At 42.9% G+C, this 19,474-nt stretch overlaps 1 protein-coding gene across 1 annotated transcript in view; it reads right to left on the bottom strand.

The window, feature by feature from the left end:
• The window catches only part of Pappa (pappalysin 1), a 243,344-nt gene that overhangs the window by 82,242 nt on the left and 141,628 nt on the right, over positions 1 to 19,474 (bottom strand). The window contains exon 10 of the mRNA XM_006979576.4: positions 14,596 to 14,789. Within this exon, the coding sequence (XP_006979638.2) occupies positions 14,596 to 14,789 (194 nt within the window). The remainder of the gene's footprint in view (positions 1 to 14,595; positions 14,790 to 19,474) is intronic.

Genomic DNA, 19,474 nt, shown 5'->3' with positions numbered 1-19,474 from the left:
AAGAGTCAGTTGTCCCCTGCTTTGGCTGAAAATGAAACTTTTCTCTTATATTCTTATTCTCCCATTTGTTCACTTATTCAGCTAACATTTATTTAGCTCCTATTATGCTCCAAGTTCTTTATTCCCATGGTATATGTGAGAAAAATGAAGCCTAGTGGAAAATACCAATGGGACTTATGTGTCCCCCCCCCCCCCCATTTTTAAAATGGTTCCCAAAGTCCTGGAAAAAGAAGCTGATGAATTAAATACAGACATGCCTAGAAAAATGGGTTGGTTCTGGCCTCAAGATTCATATATGAGGGATGGACATGGTGGACAAGCAAGGTGCTGAAGCCGGATCTGAAGTGTAAACTCTTTGTATCAAGCACACTCTGGAGATAAAATAATAATAATAATAATAATAATAATAATAATAATAATAATAATAATGATTTAAGAAGGGGAAAAACTGAGCCACAGCTGAGCCATGACAAAACCAGTTTGCCAGATGTTGTCAGTTGCATAAGCATGAAGGATGAAGGTCAAGAGGCTGCACCTTATTCTGCATACAGCTCCCAACAAAGTAGTTTTGAAAAAAATGCTAATTTCTCTGTGTTTTCTGATCTTTCTTCTTTTACAGTTATAATAAAGCAAATTTCAAAAATTCCAGATCATGATACATGACCAGTATATAGCGTATAAATGTATGAAACTTTCAAAAAATATTATTTTTTAAAATTTTAAAAATTAGTGTAGACTCTGAATCAGATCAAAGGGGTTCTGTTTACTTCAACCAGAATGCACACTGGACACTAGAGAGGAGAAACACATTGTGGCTGGCAGTAGCTGGATGTTCTGAGGCATCACTTGGTAGAGATAAGAATCAAGAACTGTGGTTGTTCCTTCAGAGCCCTGAGACACTGGCAGTTCTAGAGGAAGAAGGCATGGAGAAGACTTTCTTTGCAGACCACAGACGACGAAGCATCACTCTAGAACAAGATGAAGCAGCAACTTCTGCTCTCATCCTCGTATTATAAGACTGCCTGTTTAAGATTTAGATACAAAGGTTAAAATTACAAATCCAGTTAACTTTAATTAAGAAACAAAATGATCTCATTAGCCTTGGAGCAGAATTGGGAGTTATCACCAACTCTAGATCAAAGCCCTACTACAGTAAGGAAATCCTCACCACCCAGCTCAAAGGCTGAGTGGGGGAGTGTCAGACCCCTTCAATCTCCTCTACACTTTTCCCTGAAAAGCCCTGGATGTTCATGAGTTAACCAGAAAAGCGATGACCACATCCAAGCTCCATTCCTGGTCACCTAAACCCTTGATTAGGAATAGCTGAGCAGTGGTTAATGGCAGTCTTGACCACATCAGCCTATTCAGAAAGGTCAGAAGAATGATTTTTCACTTAAAAACATGTGTCATAAAAGAACACGATTTTCTCAAGTTCATAAAACTGGGAGTCGCCAGGTTGTTTTTGTTTTCGTCCCTCTCTGCCTTCCCCAGCCTTGCTAACTAAGATCTGTGTGATACAAATTGTATTTGGCATGAAGCACAGGTCACAACGCTTGTAGAGAACTCTTGCCACATGCCCATGTAACTAGGCTCTGTATATTTGCTCCGGAGACCCTGCTTCCGACTTCAGTATATGGGTTCTCCGATGCCCTGCTGTAGGTGCTGTATGCTTGACTCTTTTCTATTTGCTCTTTAAAAGGAGGCAAGGTACTTTCCTGAGATGTCTGAGGCTTCATTTTTTCTGGGAAGAGATTCCAAGGATATACTTCAGTAACATATGCAAGGGGCAGAGGACAGACTAGCTGAAATTGTTGACAGAGCCTCTGTGACCTTGGTTCGAACAAGGACCTCAGTATTTAGGAGAAAAATAGATAATACGACTCTCTGTCCTGTCATGGCAGATTTCAGAAATAGAGATAGTAGTCATGATCAGCAAGCTAGGGAGGCTTTGGGGTTCCCCAGGAGCCCAGTGGCCACTTCTGACTTCCATGTCTACCAGCTAATTGGAAAAGGTCTCTGAGAGATGGTGATCTAGCAGAATGATGCCTTCACCATTGGCAGCCTTTGCCGGGTCAACTCCCATCTGTGTACAGCAGTGGCATATTGACATTATGCTTTGGGATCCTCCATATCTGCCCCTTCACACCACTACACCTGACTCTTTCTTGACTCTTTACATGGGGTAGAGGAAGCCATACATGTTTTGAAGTCAGACTCATGCATTTTGGAAGATTAGCTTTTGCCATTCACTGATTGAATGCTTTCAAACCTGTTGCTGTCTGTATTTTCCCACTGCAAAATGGGATGACTTTCTGTTCTGAAGAACTGGCATAGGAATTCAGAGTCCCGGAGCACACACAAGTGTAGGCACACCATGCACATTAGAAAGTTTGTCCTTTCCGCCTCATTTCTTCTTCCTCTACTTTTTAGGGCAACAACTCTAGACAGCCCTGACTTACCTTTGGGCCAGCTGAAGGATTCTTAATGTAATTCTTCTGTAAACTAGGGAAAATTATACAAGCTGCTTCATAGGGTGTTTGGCAGGTTTGAATGTGAACACACAGTATAAAGTTCCAGATACAGAATTGTTACCCCAAAAGCCCTTCACATTCTTCTATGCTCATTAATTATTATTACAATTATGTTGCCATTACTACCTGTTGTTTATTATTGTGATGAGGTCATTCCTTTCCTTCTTCCATTTACCTTTATATCTCATAGTCCCTTTTCCCTCTGAATTTCCTTTTTTCCTCTTTCCTCTTCTTCTCTCCATCTTTCTTTCTGTCTCTTACCCCTTCACACCCTCCAGTGTTTAGCCTCTTATTGGGAGACCAGTCAAAAAGGGATCCACACTTCCATCAATCTCGTTAGAAAGTCAATCATGGGGACTCTCTTGACACCTGATCTCTGCAGTATCAGGAGGCAAAGGAGCTGAGAAGAGCCTTTTCCCCAAGTCTCAGCATTCAAAAAGCCATTTCCCGCTGTCTGGGTAAAGCTATTGACAAAGGGACTATTTATTCTTTAACATTTATTATGACCTTATGATATGTCAGATGCTAGGACATACAGCAATAAATGATGCAAACAGCACCAAGGAAAACTAGGATTTGAGGTAGGATCCAATTCCGTAGGCATAAAGGAGCATAAAACTCTCCCTCTTCTTCCTTATCTTCAGATCATCATCATCATCAATCATTTGCCAAGTGATAGATACATCAGGTGACTAAGAAGGCCCAGCATACTCTGGCTACCCATGAATTCACAGGGAATTATGACCCAACCATTCAACTTACCATTTCCTTACACAACTTGTTGATTCAATCCAGTCACAAAGGAGATGCCCTTAGCACATGTAGTTTACACTAGTGTCATGCATTAAATACAGAAACATTTTCTCCAAAGTATGGAGAGTTCTCTAAGTATGGAGACCCTTTGCTAGGCACTGGAAATAATTAAAGACAACAGGTAGAGCCAAAATCCTTAGCTGCTTACTTTTCATTTGGCATAAAAATCCAATAATCATTGAGAGAGTCCTAGATTCTCAATTATGGCTAATAGGTCTTAAAGGGTGTTGGAAGGAGTGATGACATCTCTGGACAGGAAAGAAACCCCTCCAGCTGTGTTCATGGATCCCAGGTCATTCATTCTGCCTAAATCCTGCCCCTTAAGCTACATAGAAAAGCTCATACCAACTGCACCAGGCTTTTCTACTACACGGCTTCTGGATTTCACAGACTGTGGGGAATAATATACAGAGCTGTAGAAACAAGTGATGATGTAGACCTGTCATTTCTTGTGAATGGAGGAGAACATAGTCTAAGGGCAAAAATCTTTCCATGAGAACAGATGCAGACAAAATGCAGTTTTTCAATCACAAAATGGTCAGTCCATCATACCTCATTTTGGGAAAGAGAGAGGTGTTTTAAAAACATCTTGGGAAAGGTGGTATGTGATAGAACACAAGAGGGGATTTGAGAGCTAGAAAGTGAGAATGGTTCTCCTGCCACAAAGTGTAAAACTCTTTGAGAAGCTGCCCATCCCTATCTGGGAAATGAGTACACTATTCCACTGTGGATTTCTAATGATTTAATTTGATGAATGGATTTATGAGACATGTCAAGTGCCTTGTGTATGCTATTGACAGACTTTTCATAATCTCAGTTATCCCATTTCACATCTGAGGAGACAGAGGTTCAGAAAAGCTAAACAAGTGCCTGGAGATCTTTCTGTACATGAGGAATGGGATGTGACACACCACCCTAGACCTGCTTTGTCCATAGAGCAGCCCGCAACATCTAAGAAGCCACTTAAATTTAAATAAATGAAAAATGTGCCTTCTTGGTTACATGAGCCACATTTATGACTTGGTGTCGTATGTGGCTGGAGATTGCTGTGTAAGACAGGGTCAGTGTACGGCATTTCTATCCAAGTAGGAAGTTTCAGTGGACAGCTGAATGATGACACAATTGGTTTTCTCTCAAGCATAATCCTGGCTTTAGCTTCTTGATACTTGTCAAGTAATGTTCTTCCTTGGTTTGCATTCAGCTGCTGCTTGATTTCCACATCTCTTGCTGTCAAGTGCCACACTGCAGGCTGGGGCATCGCCCAGGCAGCATTCATACTCTATAGAACTTCTATAGAACAGTATTTAACAGCAGATCAGACCTTGTTCAAGTCCATACCTCTCTAAGGCTAGGGGTGGGGGAAAACTATTTCTCATGAAGAGAAAAATCACAGATATTAATTAAATGTCCCCTTCCACCAACTATACATAGGCCTAGCTTGAAGAATGGCACAGAAGGGGACCAGAGGCTATACAGCAAAGATGCATGCTTCTCAGGAACAGTACATTTCATGGGACCCATGGAGCCCATTTCTCCCTGGAAATTGAATATGTTCAAATGTATGTAGGTAGGACTTTCTTGTGCTTATGACTAGTTGAGGAATTTTAAGTTTTAAGGAAGCTATCAGGTGGTGAAGGTGGAGGTAGAAAGCCTTTTCTGGTCTGATTCTAGAGATTACACATCAAGACTGACTTTTCAAAAGCGGAACCTGGGGGGAGCTAGAGAGTGGAGCTTGGGGGCCTTGAAAAAAAAAAGCCAAACACAAACAAAGGAGCATGCACACAAACAAAAACAGAATCCTGTGCCCAGCCAAGATCCAGCTCCTTTCACAAGCCACCCCACCCCCCACCCCCCAGGCCTGGCTTGAGAAAGTTTACTTTCAGACTAGAGAAATGAGCGTGTGGTTAGGGGGGACAGAATTCAACACCACTGAAGGAGCAGGCTCAGCAAAGCTTGACTGACGACGCTTGCTTCCTACGCGCATTACAGCCCCAGAGAGTGAATGCTGTTTACATTTTTTACGTGTTTCTTGAGTACAGAACATGAAACTAAATTATACGGCAAAGGCCATGTTGGCTACATGCCGGTGACCCCACTTAAAACAAAACAATAGTCCAAAAAAAGAAAGAGGGGGGAGGGATGGAGAAAAGAAAGCAAAGAGAGAGAGAAAGGAGAGAGGGAAGGTGGGGTGGAAAGAGAGAATGTTAAGCTCTTATAGAAAGGGACAGAAAAGGATCATGAGGAAGTCTGAGTGAAAGGCACGGATAGAGGGAGTGTCTGGTCCTGAAGCTGAAGTTTAAAAGGAAGCGGATGGAGAATAAGGCAACTGGATCGGAGCGGGTCAGGCTTGGATGGAGACCATAAACAAAGCCCTAGGAATATTCTTAGATGGGCCATGAGGAGGTTGGCAAAGGAAGGGTCTGATATCCACAGAGCACTCAGAGGACTCAAGCCACAAAGCCCTGCTTGTTCTTGGGCTGCAAGTCAAGTGGGCTGGCATCTGAGTGATGGAGGCTCACACCTCAAACACGCCCTCAGGGCTACACATGGCACTGTCCGTGAGAATGCAGTGCATGCTTAGCGCCTGCCTAAAAGTGCTGCCTTGCTCTCCGTTCCTTCCCTACCTGTCACTATTGTGTTCCCCCTTCAGACTCAGTTTACTCTGGTATCAAACGCTGTAGCGGGACTGAGATCTGAAGTTAATCTAGTGCCCAGTAAGAGGCGAACACGTACTGTGTACTTGGTATGTGAGCTCATTGCCCTCTCACGATCATAATACCGAGGGGACACCCTGCCCTGTTTGCAGATGAGGAAAACTGAAGCTTATATAAGTGAGGTCATTTGTCAGATGTCACATCAGCTCTTTCTGGCTGCAAAGCCTAGGCTTTCTTTATGTGACAATGAAGCCATAATATAGCCTTGTTATTTACTCCCAAATGCCCAACTACAAAGAAAAATGATTTCATAGATAACTGTCAAGCAAACTCACCCTTTGTCCTCAAAGGGTCTCCTTTGGAGGTTAGCTCAGTGTATCAGGGCACTTTGTCCCCATGTTCACCATGTGCTTTGCCTCAGAAGAGGGTCCCATGGCAGTGTCCTTCTCCCTTGAGGGTAATGGCTACATTGTCTATCTCCGTGCCATCCCATTGCTAAAAATGGTATTTTGGAGAGGTTGGGGTCACGACACAGCACTACTGGCCTTCCATTGGAATACCAAAATCATTCCATAAGCAATGGGAGGACCGGGAGGTGCAGGAATTTATTTAATGAAAGTCAAGTCTTAAGTGAGGTAAGAATTGAGGGCTCTCTAAGTTGCTACTTAAAATGTCTGTACTGGAATACCAAGTTTTAAAAAACTGTATCCTAGGGCTGGAGAGATGGCTCAGTAGTTAAGAACATTGGCTGCTCCTCCAGAGGAGCTGGATTAGGGTCCCAGTAGCTATGCGACAGCTAACAGTTGTCTATACTTCCAGTTCCAGGGTATCCCAATGCACAGACACAGAATCAGGCAAGTATCCATACACACGTATTAGTAAAAATAATTTTCAAGTAACCCTGTGTATTATTTCAAATCATGACTGTCCCTCGGCTGCAGAAAAGTTACAGACGACAAGAGCATTTCTGAAAGAGTCTGTCATCCGAAGGGAGATCATATGTCATATGGCTCTCACTCCTGCCTTGAGAAACAGAAATTACATGATGATCAGAGACCTGACTTGACGGATGTCACATAACCAGTAAGCGATGGACCCTAGGCTTACTCTAATTTCACGTGTCAATTATCTGTACTTCTTCCAAACTTTCGTCACTAAAATATTTTCAGATGGAATTCCAAGTCCAATCACAATGCTGAAGTATCACCTTCTCTAGAAGAGGCAGATGAGTGAAGGGTAGACAGAAAGGGCCAGGAATAAAACCAGAAGCACCCATGCAAGCTTTAAAAGATTTAACATCTCTCCCAGCCCAAGGTTTGATGGGTTTGAGGGGTGACAACTTGGGGACTCTGTTTTGTACTCTTTTTGGAGGGAACTTGGGTGCCCCGCATGAGTGGGACAGGCTGTAACAAACCACGGTACTTTCTGTTCTGTCTCCTTAGATGACTTGCACATGTGCTCTTGAACAATTATTCAGAAACCACCAGGAGAAAGCAGATCCCTTGGGCCTTTGGGGAAACTACTTGGAATCTATCTGCTCCAGCATTTCAGCGTGTTCCCTTTCCCTCTCCTTCCCCACCATTGGCAAAGGCGGCCCCATTTTACTAATGAGAAAAGTTGAATGCTTTGGTTGAAGGCAGGGACAAGCAGGGAAGGGGCAGACAGCCTTTGGAACTGTCTCCTCAGCATTAGGCACCGAGGCCAAGATTTCTTCTTGTTCTTTGCAAATATTATTGTCTAAGTAGCACTGGGAGAATGCTGCTTAGTACAAGATTTTCCAGAGGAGATGTTTTCAGGTTGACACCTGTAGTGAGGTAGAAAAAAAAAAAAAAAACACAAAGAAGAGTGGTACAGGCAAGGAGTTTATGTCTCTGAGTCAGTTTGTTCACTTTGAGAGCAGCCCTTTCTGTTCGGGAGGGTGGCTGTGAAATGCACAGGAAGTGATGTGCTTCGTGGGCTCTGGCATACAGGAGAGGTTGAGAAGGCATCACTGTTCTTTCCATCTTAACATCTCCCAGTTCACCTCATGCTTAAAGCCACAGAGAAGCTCCCCACAGCCCTGGGGGTAAAGAATGAACTCCAAGATTCTGCAGGGTCTTTGAGCATCCCTCCTGAGCTTTCTTATCAGCCTTGTTTTTGTTTTTTGTTTTTGTTTTTGTTTTTTAACTTTTTGTGTGTCATTTGTTTCGTCTCTGTCACTGTCTTTGTCCTGTCCCTCAATTGACCTTTCTTAAGTTTAAGCTCAGCAATCCCATCCACAGGAGTGTCACCCAGCATTCTTCTGGGGCTCCCTGCTCAAGGACTTCCTCCAGAACACCCAAGTGCATATAGGAAGATGGTTTTTATTTTCTTCATTCTTTTACACATGCACTCACCTGCGTACATGCATGCATGTGTACAAGCATTTATGTATGTGTGCCTGTGTGTGTGTGTGTGTGTGTGTGTGTGTGTGTGTGTGTGTGTGTGTGTGTGTAACCCAGGCTAGTTTCATACACTCTGTGTCCTCCTCTCTCCAAGTGTTGAGATCAGAATGCTACCATGCCTCGCCTAAATGCAGAATGATTTTTGACCCTTGCACCCAAAGAACCCAGCATGTATCTAGCCCTTTGCTTTGGAGACAAGGATGGAGAAGGACACTGATGAATCCCCCACTGTCCTGACAGAGCTTGTGGCTATCAAGGAATGTACACATCTTATAATTCTCTTTTATTGGTATTTCAGGGGTTCTTGTGTATGGCTTGTGACAAATGATAAATTGGTGCAAAATTGTACTTTTCTTCTTTTTCCTCCCATTCTCCAGCAATAATTAAGCACACATTCCAAAACCTAAAGCATCTGATTTACATGCAGGGGTAGGGGCTGGAAGCGTTCTCTCTGTTTCTTTTATGTTCCTTTATACTGTATACTTATTAGAAGTTTCTCTGGAAGGACAACGCTAAGGCTAAAACGATTGAGGTTGAAAGTGGTGTGCACACACAATGGTGTTTCGTTCAGCTATAAAGAAGGCCACATTATGTTGCTCATAGGAAAACAGACAGAACTAGTGGTGATTACATTAAAACAAATAAGTTAGGGTTAGAAGGATAAATATTGAATGTTTTCTCTCAAAAATGGATCCTCCATAGTGTGTGTGTGTGTGTGTGTGTGTGTGTGTGTGTGTGTGTGTGTGTGATTATATACTACATTACAAGAAAAGCAGAGGAGGATTAACTGGGGACAGGAAGGGACTAGAAGGAGGAGAAAGGCAGAAGCTCAGAGTGTGAATTCAACCAAAGTAAATGATGTGCATGAATGGCAATGTCTTCATGAAACCCATCACTATGATCTGTCAATAAGGAAATTACTGAAAAAAGAATGGAGACAGAGGTTGGATACCTCGGCAAGAAGATAGAACAGCGATATTCTTGAAATGCACAGGACAGGCAAGATGACACAGAAAACATCTGTTCTTCTGACCATTTTCCCACATCCATGTCGGGAGCACGTGGGAGCTGCTTAGTCTGCACCTGGACACAATGGCCTGTCTCCTAGTTTAGCCCGTTCCAGACCTGAGCCCAAAGCCTTAGTGTGTTCATCTGTAAAGGGAGACCGTTAATCCCATTTCTGTAGTAGCTTAAGTAGGAGTCAAGGAATTTGGTGCAGAGCCCAGAGGAACTTGGTAAAGGTTGTTTCTATGATTTATCCTAGACATTCTGAAAGTGGGCAAAGGACTTTTCCACACAGCATGCTGGCTGTAATCCCAGCTGGCCGAGCAAGCTGACAACTGTGTTTTCTTCCTTGCAGAATTACCCCTGGATTTTACACCCTGAGATCTTTGACTACTGTTTCCAGGTATATACACCCCTTGGGTATAACAGAAAGCTCTCTGAGAGCAGAATGAGGTCCTTGGCTTTCTCAGAGATTCCCAGAGTACCAATACAGTCCTGGGTGTGCAGCAAATATTTGCTGTTGAGACCATGATTAACTGGCTGAAATTTGACCAATTGTCTCTCTTGTGTGGGTCACTGTGGTCAGCTCGGGGTGAAAGTGTATAGAGAAACCCAAGATGAATGAGGTAGGTCACTGACATTCGTAGTACCGATTAAGTACAAAAAGGCATGCTCACTCTTTTCTTTGCATCCTTAATCTCCACTGTGTAGATGTTATTCCCATTTTTCAAAGGTGGACACTGAGCTTCCTGGAGGAGTTGGTTGCCCAGTGTTTCCAGGAACAGAAGTTAGGAGGGCAAAGACCAATTGGCATGCATAAAAGTTTAAATGTAAAATAACACACTGCATTTTCCAAACCTTTTCCTCATTATTGTGCATGTTCTCCCCTTCATACTCACTGACGTAGGCTACAAGTATACCTCTCTTTAACCAAACAAATAAGTGAATTTATACATAGAACGTTCTAATACAAGATATGTCATGGTTTGTATTTTAATGGAGGCAAAAATATAAGATGAGCATGTCAAGGACCAGATGATAGTAACTCAGAGTGAAGTTGCAAAGGACTGATACACCCTCCAAAAGGTAAATTACATATCCAATTGAAACCAATAACAAAAAAAGACGATATGGTGAAGTCCCAGCTGCTCTCTATTGCAAGAATCTCCATAGACCAGCAGTCTAGCCTGAACCAGCCAGAAAGCCTCAGGATAGGAGGAGCTTCTGGTATCACAGTCCTCCCCTCATTTCTCATTTATCCTTAGAAAAGGTTTGCTTTACTGTGGCCCTCAAATTACTGCCCTGGAAATGGTCAGTCTAAGTTTACCCTCAAAGCTTAACCCAATAGACAGGTTAGTTGACTGATGCTCTGTAGTCCCTGTGAGCACTGCCAATTCTAGATCATTGAAGTATCTCCATCTCTTATTTAAGCCATGGCCAAGAGAGGCTGCCTGTTTAGACAGGAGGAAATAGTCCTAGGTAGAAGCTCTGGGGATGAGAGCATAAGGGAGGCATATCTACTTTGTGTTTTGGCAGCTTTTGGTGTAAAGTATTAGAGAAATGTGAGGCATGGAAACAAAGTATGAATAAGACAAGATCTTTGCAAGCACTTAAACCAAACCAAACTGAACCATTTCTAAGGTTCCCAGAAGAGAGATAACTTGATTCTCTTTCTTCATTTCCATTTTTGTTCACTTACAGGAACTTCTTGATTCCAGCTGGGTCAGGAAGGTGCATAGCCCAAATATCCAAAGAATGTCTCCTATTATAGGATATTCGGCCCAATTTGCACTACTAGGAAGCTTTGATATGTCTGATAACATTTGGATACAACACTCAGCATTCATGGGTAGCTTTACTATAACCAAATTTGGGGAACTTGCTTAAGGAGAATGAGGGAAAGAGACTGGAAATCATTAGAAGTGGCAGTGTTATGCAAAAGCACAGCTCAAGTTTAGATTGGTATTCTAAGCTCACATAACACAAAAAGTGTTCCTCATTCTCACTAGTCCAAGCTCCTGCAGAATTATTCTGAGGCAGCTATGGTTTGGAGAATGTTCTCACACCTATGTCTTTACACAGTACAGAGGTTAGAGGTGGGGTCTTATACTTCCATGGGTATAGGTACATAGTCTCAGCAAATACCTAAGTTTTTCCTCATTTTTATAATACCACAGAAAGGCTTGTGGAGAGGGGAACAAAATGGATTGTAAAGGGGAAGAGGGAGTGGCTGGTCTTTTTCATAATCTCCCAGGTCAAGCTCGTCCTGGTGAAGACCAAAGACCACAGGACAGGGTCAGTGTGTGTGGCGGAGAGTGGGAGCAGCCTCAGTTCCAAGGGACTATGACTCTGCTCCAGGGAGATTTGAGCCCCTGACACCTGTCATCTCGAACTCTGCCTGTCTCCCTAGAATCCAGAAACTCCCCCACTTTGGATAGGGCCTCATATCTCTAGGCTCCCACTGTCATCTTCCAAGATATTCCTTGAAGATTAGTTATTTTACATACAGGAGTCGTACTGAGTTGAGGACCAGCACATTTCTTCCAGGGCTCCAAGGTAGACAACAAATTATTTACCATGAAAAAGGCAAGCTAGATGCCTATAAGTGTTTTGCATGGTAGGTGGTGAAATTCAGCCACTACTGGCTTCTTTACCTCTCTTCTCCTGTATTTGATTTGATCAGTGTCAGGACTGAGTGCTCATGGGCCTATTCATATATGCATGTGTGAGTGGGGTATAAGGGGAAAGGATGAGGAGAGGATGGAAGAAAAGAAGATGAGGAAGGAGAGGAAATAAAAAGGAGAGGGAAAGGAAGAAAGAGAAGGAAGAGGAAGATGATGCCTAAGGAAGGTGGGGGACTCACTGGACACCTTTCTATCTTATTCTTCAATTCAACTTTCAAGAGCCTCCCAGCTTCTCTTCTCTCTACATCAACATCTTCACTGGAGCCCCTGACAGGGTGAAAATTAACTACTAGGCTCCTCTAATCACTGAACAAGGTAATGAGGGTTTGGTTTCTCCTTTCCTGTTGTCAGAAGGGAGCAATACCTTCACTTCAGGAATAGTGCTAACCCCAAAGGAAGCAGGCTTTATGCTGTCTCTATGACTGTGTGTATATTTGTGTGCACAGGGCTGTACCTGTGTGCATGGGCACATGTATATATGTGGGGTAGAGGCATTTGTTTTCAAGTGAGGAAACTGGGACATTGTTGTTCTGTGCCCCACAAGCCACCATTTTCCTGATTCTGCATCTAACCTGCACACCCTGACCCTGTATACTCCAGTGAGCTGATCTCATTATGGCAAATTTAGTTACAGCTGAAGTCTCCTTGTAACAAAGATTATATCCAAGCTCAGAGTAATGGAACCTAGTCGATTTCATTAAAATAAAATTGGTAACAATGAATAATTCAATAGGATGATTTTGTTTCCTCCTCTCATCTTTATAGATTGAGGAGCTAGTATTTATAATGATTTTTTTAATTGGATTTTTGTTTAGGAAGAACTAATCAGCCATAATTCCTGACAGCCTTCTCCCTACAAGATTGGATTAATTGTCCCATGAAAGTCTTTTTTGTTATTTCAAATGAGACTGAGAATTTTTTTCCCTTTTGCTCACATTACTAGCAATAATCTTTGGGTGGTTTTTAAGTGTGGTTGATCCTATTGCCCCTGTGTATGAAAGGTTCCTAGAGTACTAATAATTCCCTCACTTGAGGGATGTTTTCAACCATCTCTAAGAATGGGATGCTAGTTGAACTTGGAATTCCTGCACTGCACCTTTGATGTGATGGAGAAACAATGGCTGGTCATCTCTTGGCGTCACTTGTAAGCAGTTGTGTGTGTGTGTGTGTGTGTGTGTGTGTGTGTGTGTGTGTGTGTGTGTGCACTTTGAGGAGGGGAAAAGATAAATGAAGCTCTGTCCATTCTCAAAACTCTGAAAGTCCACTGTGGGAGGCAGGAGGAGACACAGAAAGGTCACTTGAAGTTCTCTGTGCAGGTAGGACCACACAGGTGAGCCCAGCAAGTGCCAACGCAGCACAGTGAGAGGGGGAATGCTGAGCCAATCACTGCCAGGCTAGCACTGCCCCTGAGAGGCACCAGGGGATCCTGAGTACCCACACCATTCCACTCTCCTGAGGGCATCCACTTACACATGCAAATGAGCAAATAAAGAATTTAATAATGTGAACCTAAGTAGGAGAGATGAAGAGATGACCAAATAAAGATGAAAATGAATACATGAGAGGTGCTACCTTACACCGCATTCAAACATTTTCATTGAACCCCAATCCAAGGTCCTATTTCTCATTCAGCTAAATGCCTATTGTACCCCCCAATGAACTTGAAGTCAAGAAGCTGAAGTGGAGAGGGATGACTGAGAATCGTGGCTCATCTGCAAGGCCAAGGGGCAGGCTGGCTTCAGAAATGGCCACTGTGCTGGACAGTGGGAAGTACTGTGTCGTGTCTCTGAGCAATGGGAGTCTCAGAAGAAGGCAGGTGTTTTCTTGGCAGGATAATTGCAAAGGAGGCTCGAGGGAGGCACAGCCATCTCTAGGATCACAGAAGCTCTGGTAGCCCCCAAACTCTCCATCCCTCATCTAGGCTATCCCTGTGGGAGAGCCTTGTCATAGAAATAGTGCATTAGGGGCCTACGGAATGAGTCAGAGGTTCTTAGAACTGGCAATGTCCCCGAGGAACATCAAGCTAAACTCCTATTTTAAATATGGGGGAGAAAAGTGGAAACCAGAATTGTGGAGAGACTATACAGCAAATCTGTATATGGTCGCTCTTAATTCAGTAAGTAGACAAATTGAGAGTCCCTGTCAAAAGAAAGGAAAAAAAAAAAGCCTACGATTTCTCAAATTGTTCTCACTCACATTGAATTCCAATGGTATATTCAACACAGAGTTCTTTACCATATCTGAGTCACAATAAGAAGGGCATGGGGGACAGTTGCTGTTCCCATGATGCTTGTATTCCCTCCCCCTCACCACTGCATCCCTTATCCTTAACCAATGGGAAGGAAGAGGTGCTGGTATGACACTTGGCTAAACAAGTGCTCAGGTGGAGACGTCCCATGACACTGTGTTAGAAGCAGGCACCTTGAGAGCCACAGCAGAGATTTAAGGAAGCCTTCAGAAGAAGCCCACAAGGCTGGGAGCTTACCTGGGATGCCGCTGGTTGTCCAATAACAACCCAACCTGGGCACTGCTGGTCTTGATGGGATACTGAAGCATTGGATGCCCACTGATCCAGGAAACCCTGGGGTGTGTAGACTCCACAGTCTTTAATGCTAGTTTTTTGTTCAAACTCTTCACACATCCCATCTCCATCATGGAAGTAACACCGACTGGGTTCATCTGTAGGAGGGGGACATAAGAAGGGGGTCAGTAAGCAAATACGTGTTCTTTGGCCTTAGCTATTAGTAGCAGCTGTGGCACAGAACATCCAACCTAGAAACTCTGTTAAACCTATAGTCAGAAGTCACATTGGGATACTCTTCTTCAGCCTTAAGGGGGAAAAAAATGAAAGGAAGTCCTGCCATACACAACAGCTTATTCAGTGGTTCTCATCCTGTGGATTGTGACCCCTTTGGGGGGAGGTCTTACATCAGCTATCCTGCATATCAGATATTTACATTATGATTCATATCAATAACAAAACTACAGTTATGCAGTTATGTGTGGTCAGGGGGTCACCACAGCATGAGGAAGTCTATTAAAGGGTCACAGGGTTAGGGAGGGTGAGAACCATTGGACAGTATAAAACAGGCAGGCACCGTGCTGAGTAAAGGAGCACAATGCTGCATGACTCCATTTACACATGAGTAAAAGGTCTGAAAACGGAGAGCAGAAAGTGCAGCGGGGATCCAGAAGGGAGAGGGTGGAAACTGCAATGGCCAAGAATTGTAATCACGCGCAATGAAGGCATTCTAGAAATCTGGGGCACAGGTTGGTGTTTCAGGCTGGTATATCTGACTAACATCTAGAACATGCTGAGAGGGCAGATCTCATGTGTGGATCTCCTGTCCCACCCCCAACAAAATTCATAAATCTTCACTCTTCTCAAGTGGCACTCATCCACAGTGTGACAAAGGTTTTAATCCCAAACCAAAGCATCTAGGTAAAGAAGACGAAATGTTGTATGTCTTTAATAGCCTGCCCGAGTCACTCGTCTATTAATGTCAGATCTAGGAACTTAATTTGCAAGTCCGGGGCATGTTATCCAACAGCAAATGACCTTAAGCTTGCAACCTGACTTTACTTAACTCCAACAAGGATTTCAGTTTTGTATAAAGAATAAACGAACTTCAGTCTACTCCCAGAAAGTAAATTGCTGTGTTTTATTAGTTAGTCTCTTTTCTTCTCTGGGCTCAATCATCAGTGCAAAGAAGTCAGCTACAGTACTGGGATTCCAAGAACCCATCCTAATATGCCTATGGTCTTATATGATACTTTAAGTGTCTCAGTGAAATACCAAGTGATCAACCTCCTGCCTAATTCAAACTGCAGCAACCTCCTTTTGTAATTTTTCTTTCGTTTTGTTGCTTTGTCTAAGCTGTGGCTGGTTGTTAGGATGCTCACTTGATGGTAAGGACAAGCATCAAAGGAGTAATGAGGAGGATGCCATCTGAGAAGGTATGACCTATGTATGCAATTAAGAGTAATGCAGGGAGAGAGCAAGGTGGATATCCCTAGGAGATCATCCTTTAAACCTAGTGTCAGCTCTTCTGTCCTACTCCCCAGTGCTTCTAGGCAAAGCAAAGGAGCCCCCTCAGTGTAACATGCCCATTTCATCAAAATCTCCACTATAACACTAATTATACTGTGCTGACACTAGGTCTGCATGCTGGAGCTGTTCTAGAAGGTTCTAGACTTCCCAAATAGTTGTCTGAGACACATTGTATAATATAGCATCTGAACTATAACACTTTGAGAGTAAAGAACATGCTATTATGTCTGAATGGCAGGCACACAGAAATCTTAACATCCCAGGTAAAGTAGGATGTAGGATCCCTCTTAGGTTACAGATTGAGCTAGATCATCCAATATTTATTCCAAAATAGTGGAGCAGAACTCTGGAGAAGATACTGAGTTTAAGATCAAAGACTTGCGTTTCCTCTCTGCCCCTTGTACTACCTATATAACGTTAAAACATAGTTTTCCCTCTTACTCTCTGTCCCCTACCTATAATGTGGATCTAATTGTCCCCATCAGGACAACACCCACACAGGAAATGAACACAAATATGCCTTGTACATTCTAAAATAATCATGACAAGAAAAATGCTTTTCTTCTAAAGGGTCAATTCATTTCTTAGTGCCTGAATTTAAATCAGCTTGCTAAATCAATACTGAGTTGAAATACTTCAAACATTCTACCTTCTAGAAAGAATCTGGGGTCATGGGGGAAAAGGAATTGAATTTTTATGTTGTTATCTGTAAATGGAGTCACTGAATTCAGGAGCAGCAGAATGTTGAGTCTCTTCCAAGCGCCAAAATTGTTGCTTATTTCTGCAAACAGTTTACATAGTAAAATATTATCACATATGCCAGAATAAGTCAATTCATTATAATTTAATTATTGGATAATGAGTGTAAGCCAGCTGAAAGCTCCAGTGACTAACATGTTAGGTTGTTGTTGTTGTTGTTGTTGTTGTTGTTGTTCTTCTTCTTCTTCTTCTTCTTCTTTTGTTTTGTTTTGTTTTGTTTTTGTTTTTGTTTTTCAAGACAGGGTTTCTCTGTGGAGCTTTGCGCCTTTCCTGGAACCCACTCTGTAGCCCAGGCTGGCCTCGAACTCACAGAGACCCGCCTGGCTATGCCTCCCAAGTGCTGGGATTAAAGGTGTGTGCCACCACTGCCAGGCATGTTAGGTACTTCTAACAGGGAAAGAATACAAGGTCAGCACTTCCCACAGCTTCACAGTGACCAGGGACAGTGGCCAATTCAGATGCAATAAAACTTAAGATCTAACTTGAGGGAAATCCACTATAAATCCAAACCCAATGAAGGGGACTGTAGCAAGTTATATTGTCCAATTCTAGGCCACAGAGACAACTGCTATGAGAGTGAGAGGTATGAGCATTGCTTTTATGCCCAGCAGAGAGATATTGTCTTTACTCAGCAGAATGATAAAACATGACCTCTTAAGGATAACATTATGTGGTCAGCTAACTTGGGTACCACCTTTCTCTTCTTTCCATGTGAAGACACAGAGGGAGAAATTATAATAAAATTACATAGTATCTACCTTCTAAGAGGACTTATTTACTCCCCAGGCAAAGGGCTCTCTCAGTATAGCAGAAAATTGTACTAAAGGTAAGTTCTAGTAAAGGCTTGCTTCTTTATGATTGGATTGAAGATCAAGATAAATCTGGTTAGAACCAGAATCCGAGAGTGGAGGGAAGCAGATCCAGATATGGATACGGAGAAGAGTTACCCAGCTAGATAATAAAGTGGGCCATAGACAGGCAGACCAAAATAGTCAAAAGATAGAGAAGAGCTAGGATTAAAAAGAGAAAGATTCAGACCAGAGAGATGGTTCAGTAGGAAAAGACAACTGACATCAAGCCTGATGGATAACCTGAATTCAATCCTTCCACCTGATGAGAGGAGAGAGCCGACACCTCCGAACTGCACCTAACTTCCAGACGTGCACCCTGGCACCCCCTTCTATCCCGGTAAATCAATAAAACCGAATTGAAAAGGTTTAAAGAGAAAGGAAGTGGGATGCAAAGGAGAGAAAGGGAGAGCAAGAATGAATGAATGAGAGAGAGGAAGGGAAGCAGGGGAGGAGGGAGGGGGGAGGAAGGGGGAAGGAAGGAGGAGAGAGAAAATGAATCTGTCTCATTTCTTCTCCAGCATTACGCTGACAAAACTATTGTGAGTCTCTTTTAAAAATAACATCCGTGGACGCTGCTATTCAGTTTCTCTTGCTACTAGTGTCCTAGGGGAGCCTCTCCACTCCATCTGCCAGTGTTTTGTCTGGGGAATTCTCTTTCCTTCCCTGCTCCCTCTGCCTGGAGCAGTAAAGAGAACAGGGTAAGGAATGGAATACAAATGCATGGCCAGGAAAAACAAAGACAGCAGCAACAGAACAATAAAACAAACTGGGCTTTTTGTTTTCATTACATCAATTTACTTAGCGTCCCTTGAATGCTTTGTGTTGGGCAGTGAGCAGGTTATTGTACAGAGTTTGAAGTCTATAGCAAAGGCACATGATCACCCTGCCATCCTACTTTCTGTGTAGCAGCCAGGTGACATTTATAATGGCATGTACTCCACTGGGAGGGGCAAGGGCTATTGTAGATGGTGAGAGAGAGAGAGAGAGAGAGAGAGAGAGAGAGAGAGAGAGAGAGAGAGAGAGAGAGAGAGAGAGAGAGAGAGCGCTAGAAACCCCAGCACACTTTCAACAAGTATTTGCTGAGTGAATAAATGACTAAACTAGAGAATCCATGACATGCACATTCCTATTGAGATTTTGGAGATTTTCTGTAGACTCTGCCTTAGGATGAAGGAGAAAGAATTGAGACACAAGAAGGGACTGATTTGCTGTGGACCTTACACTAGGCAGTCGGTTCTCACCATCTAACTCCATCTTCTCCTGCTAAAGAGGAATTCAGCATTTCAGATTCATCACTATACACATGATGAGAGATTTAGAAAGCTGTCTACCCATCAAGAACACTTGAAGAGACTGACAAAGTCAAACTTCCCCAACTGAGTTTGTACAAGGTGAAAACTTTCTCCTCATTTTGGAGGAAATGATCTTATTGCCAAGGGTGTGAGGCACATGGACCTTCTGTCTGTGGACAGACAAATCATCAGTCCTGCACAGACTTAATGTTCAGTTTTTACCTGTACAGAGTGTCAAAATGAAATACTTTGTCCCTGTGTCCTAGAAGCACATGATAAGGGCCCTCAAAGGCAGGTAGAGATTGTTAATTCTATAGCTTTGAAGGCAAATTCTAGAAGCATGAGACAGATTTTCATCAAAATCTAGACAAATGCTGGGAGAGATCTACTGTAAAAAGCTCTTGACTTGAC

Source organism: Peromyscus maniculatus, chromosome 2 (genome assembly GCF_049852395.1).
Source record: "Peromyscus maniculatus bairdii isolate BWxNUB_F1_BW_parent chromosome 2, HU_Pman_BW_mat_3.1, whole genome shotgun sequence".
NCBI lineage: Eukaryota > Metazoa > Chordata > Mammalia > Rodentia > Cricetidae > Peromyscus > Peromyscus maniculatus.
This window is presented reverse-complemented; position numbering and strand designations above follow the sequence as displayed.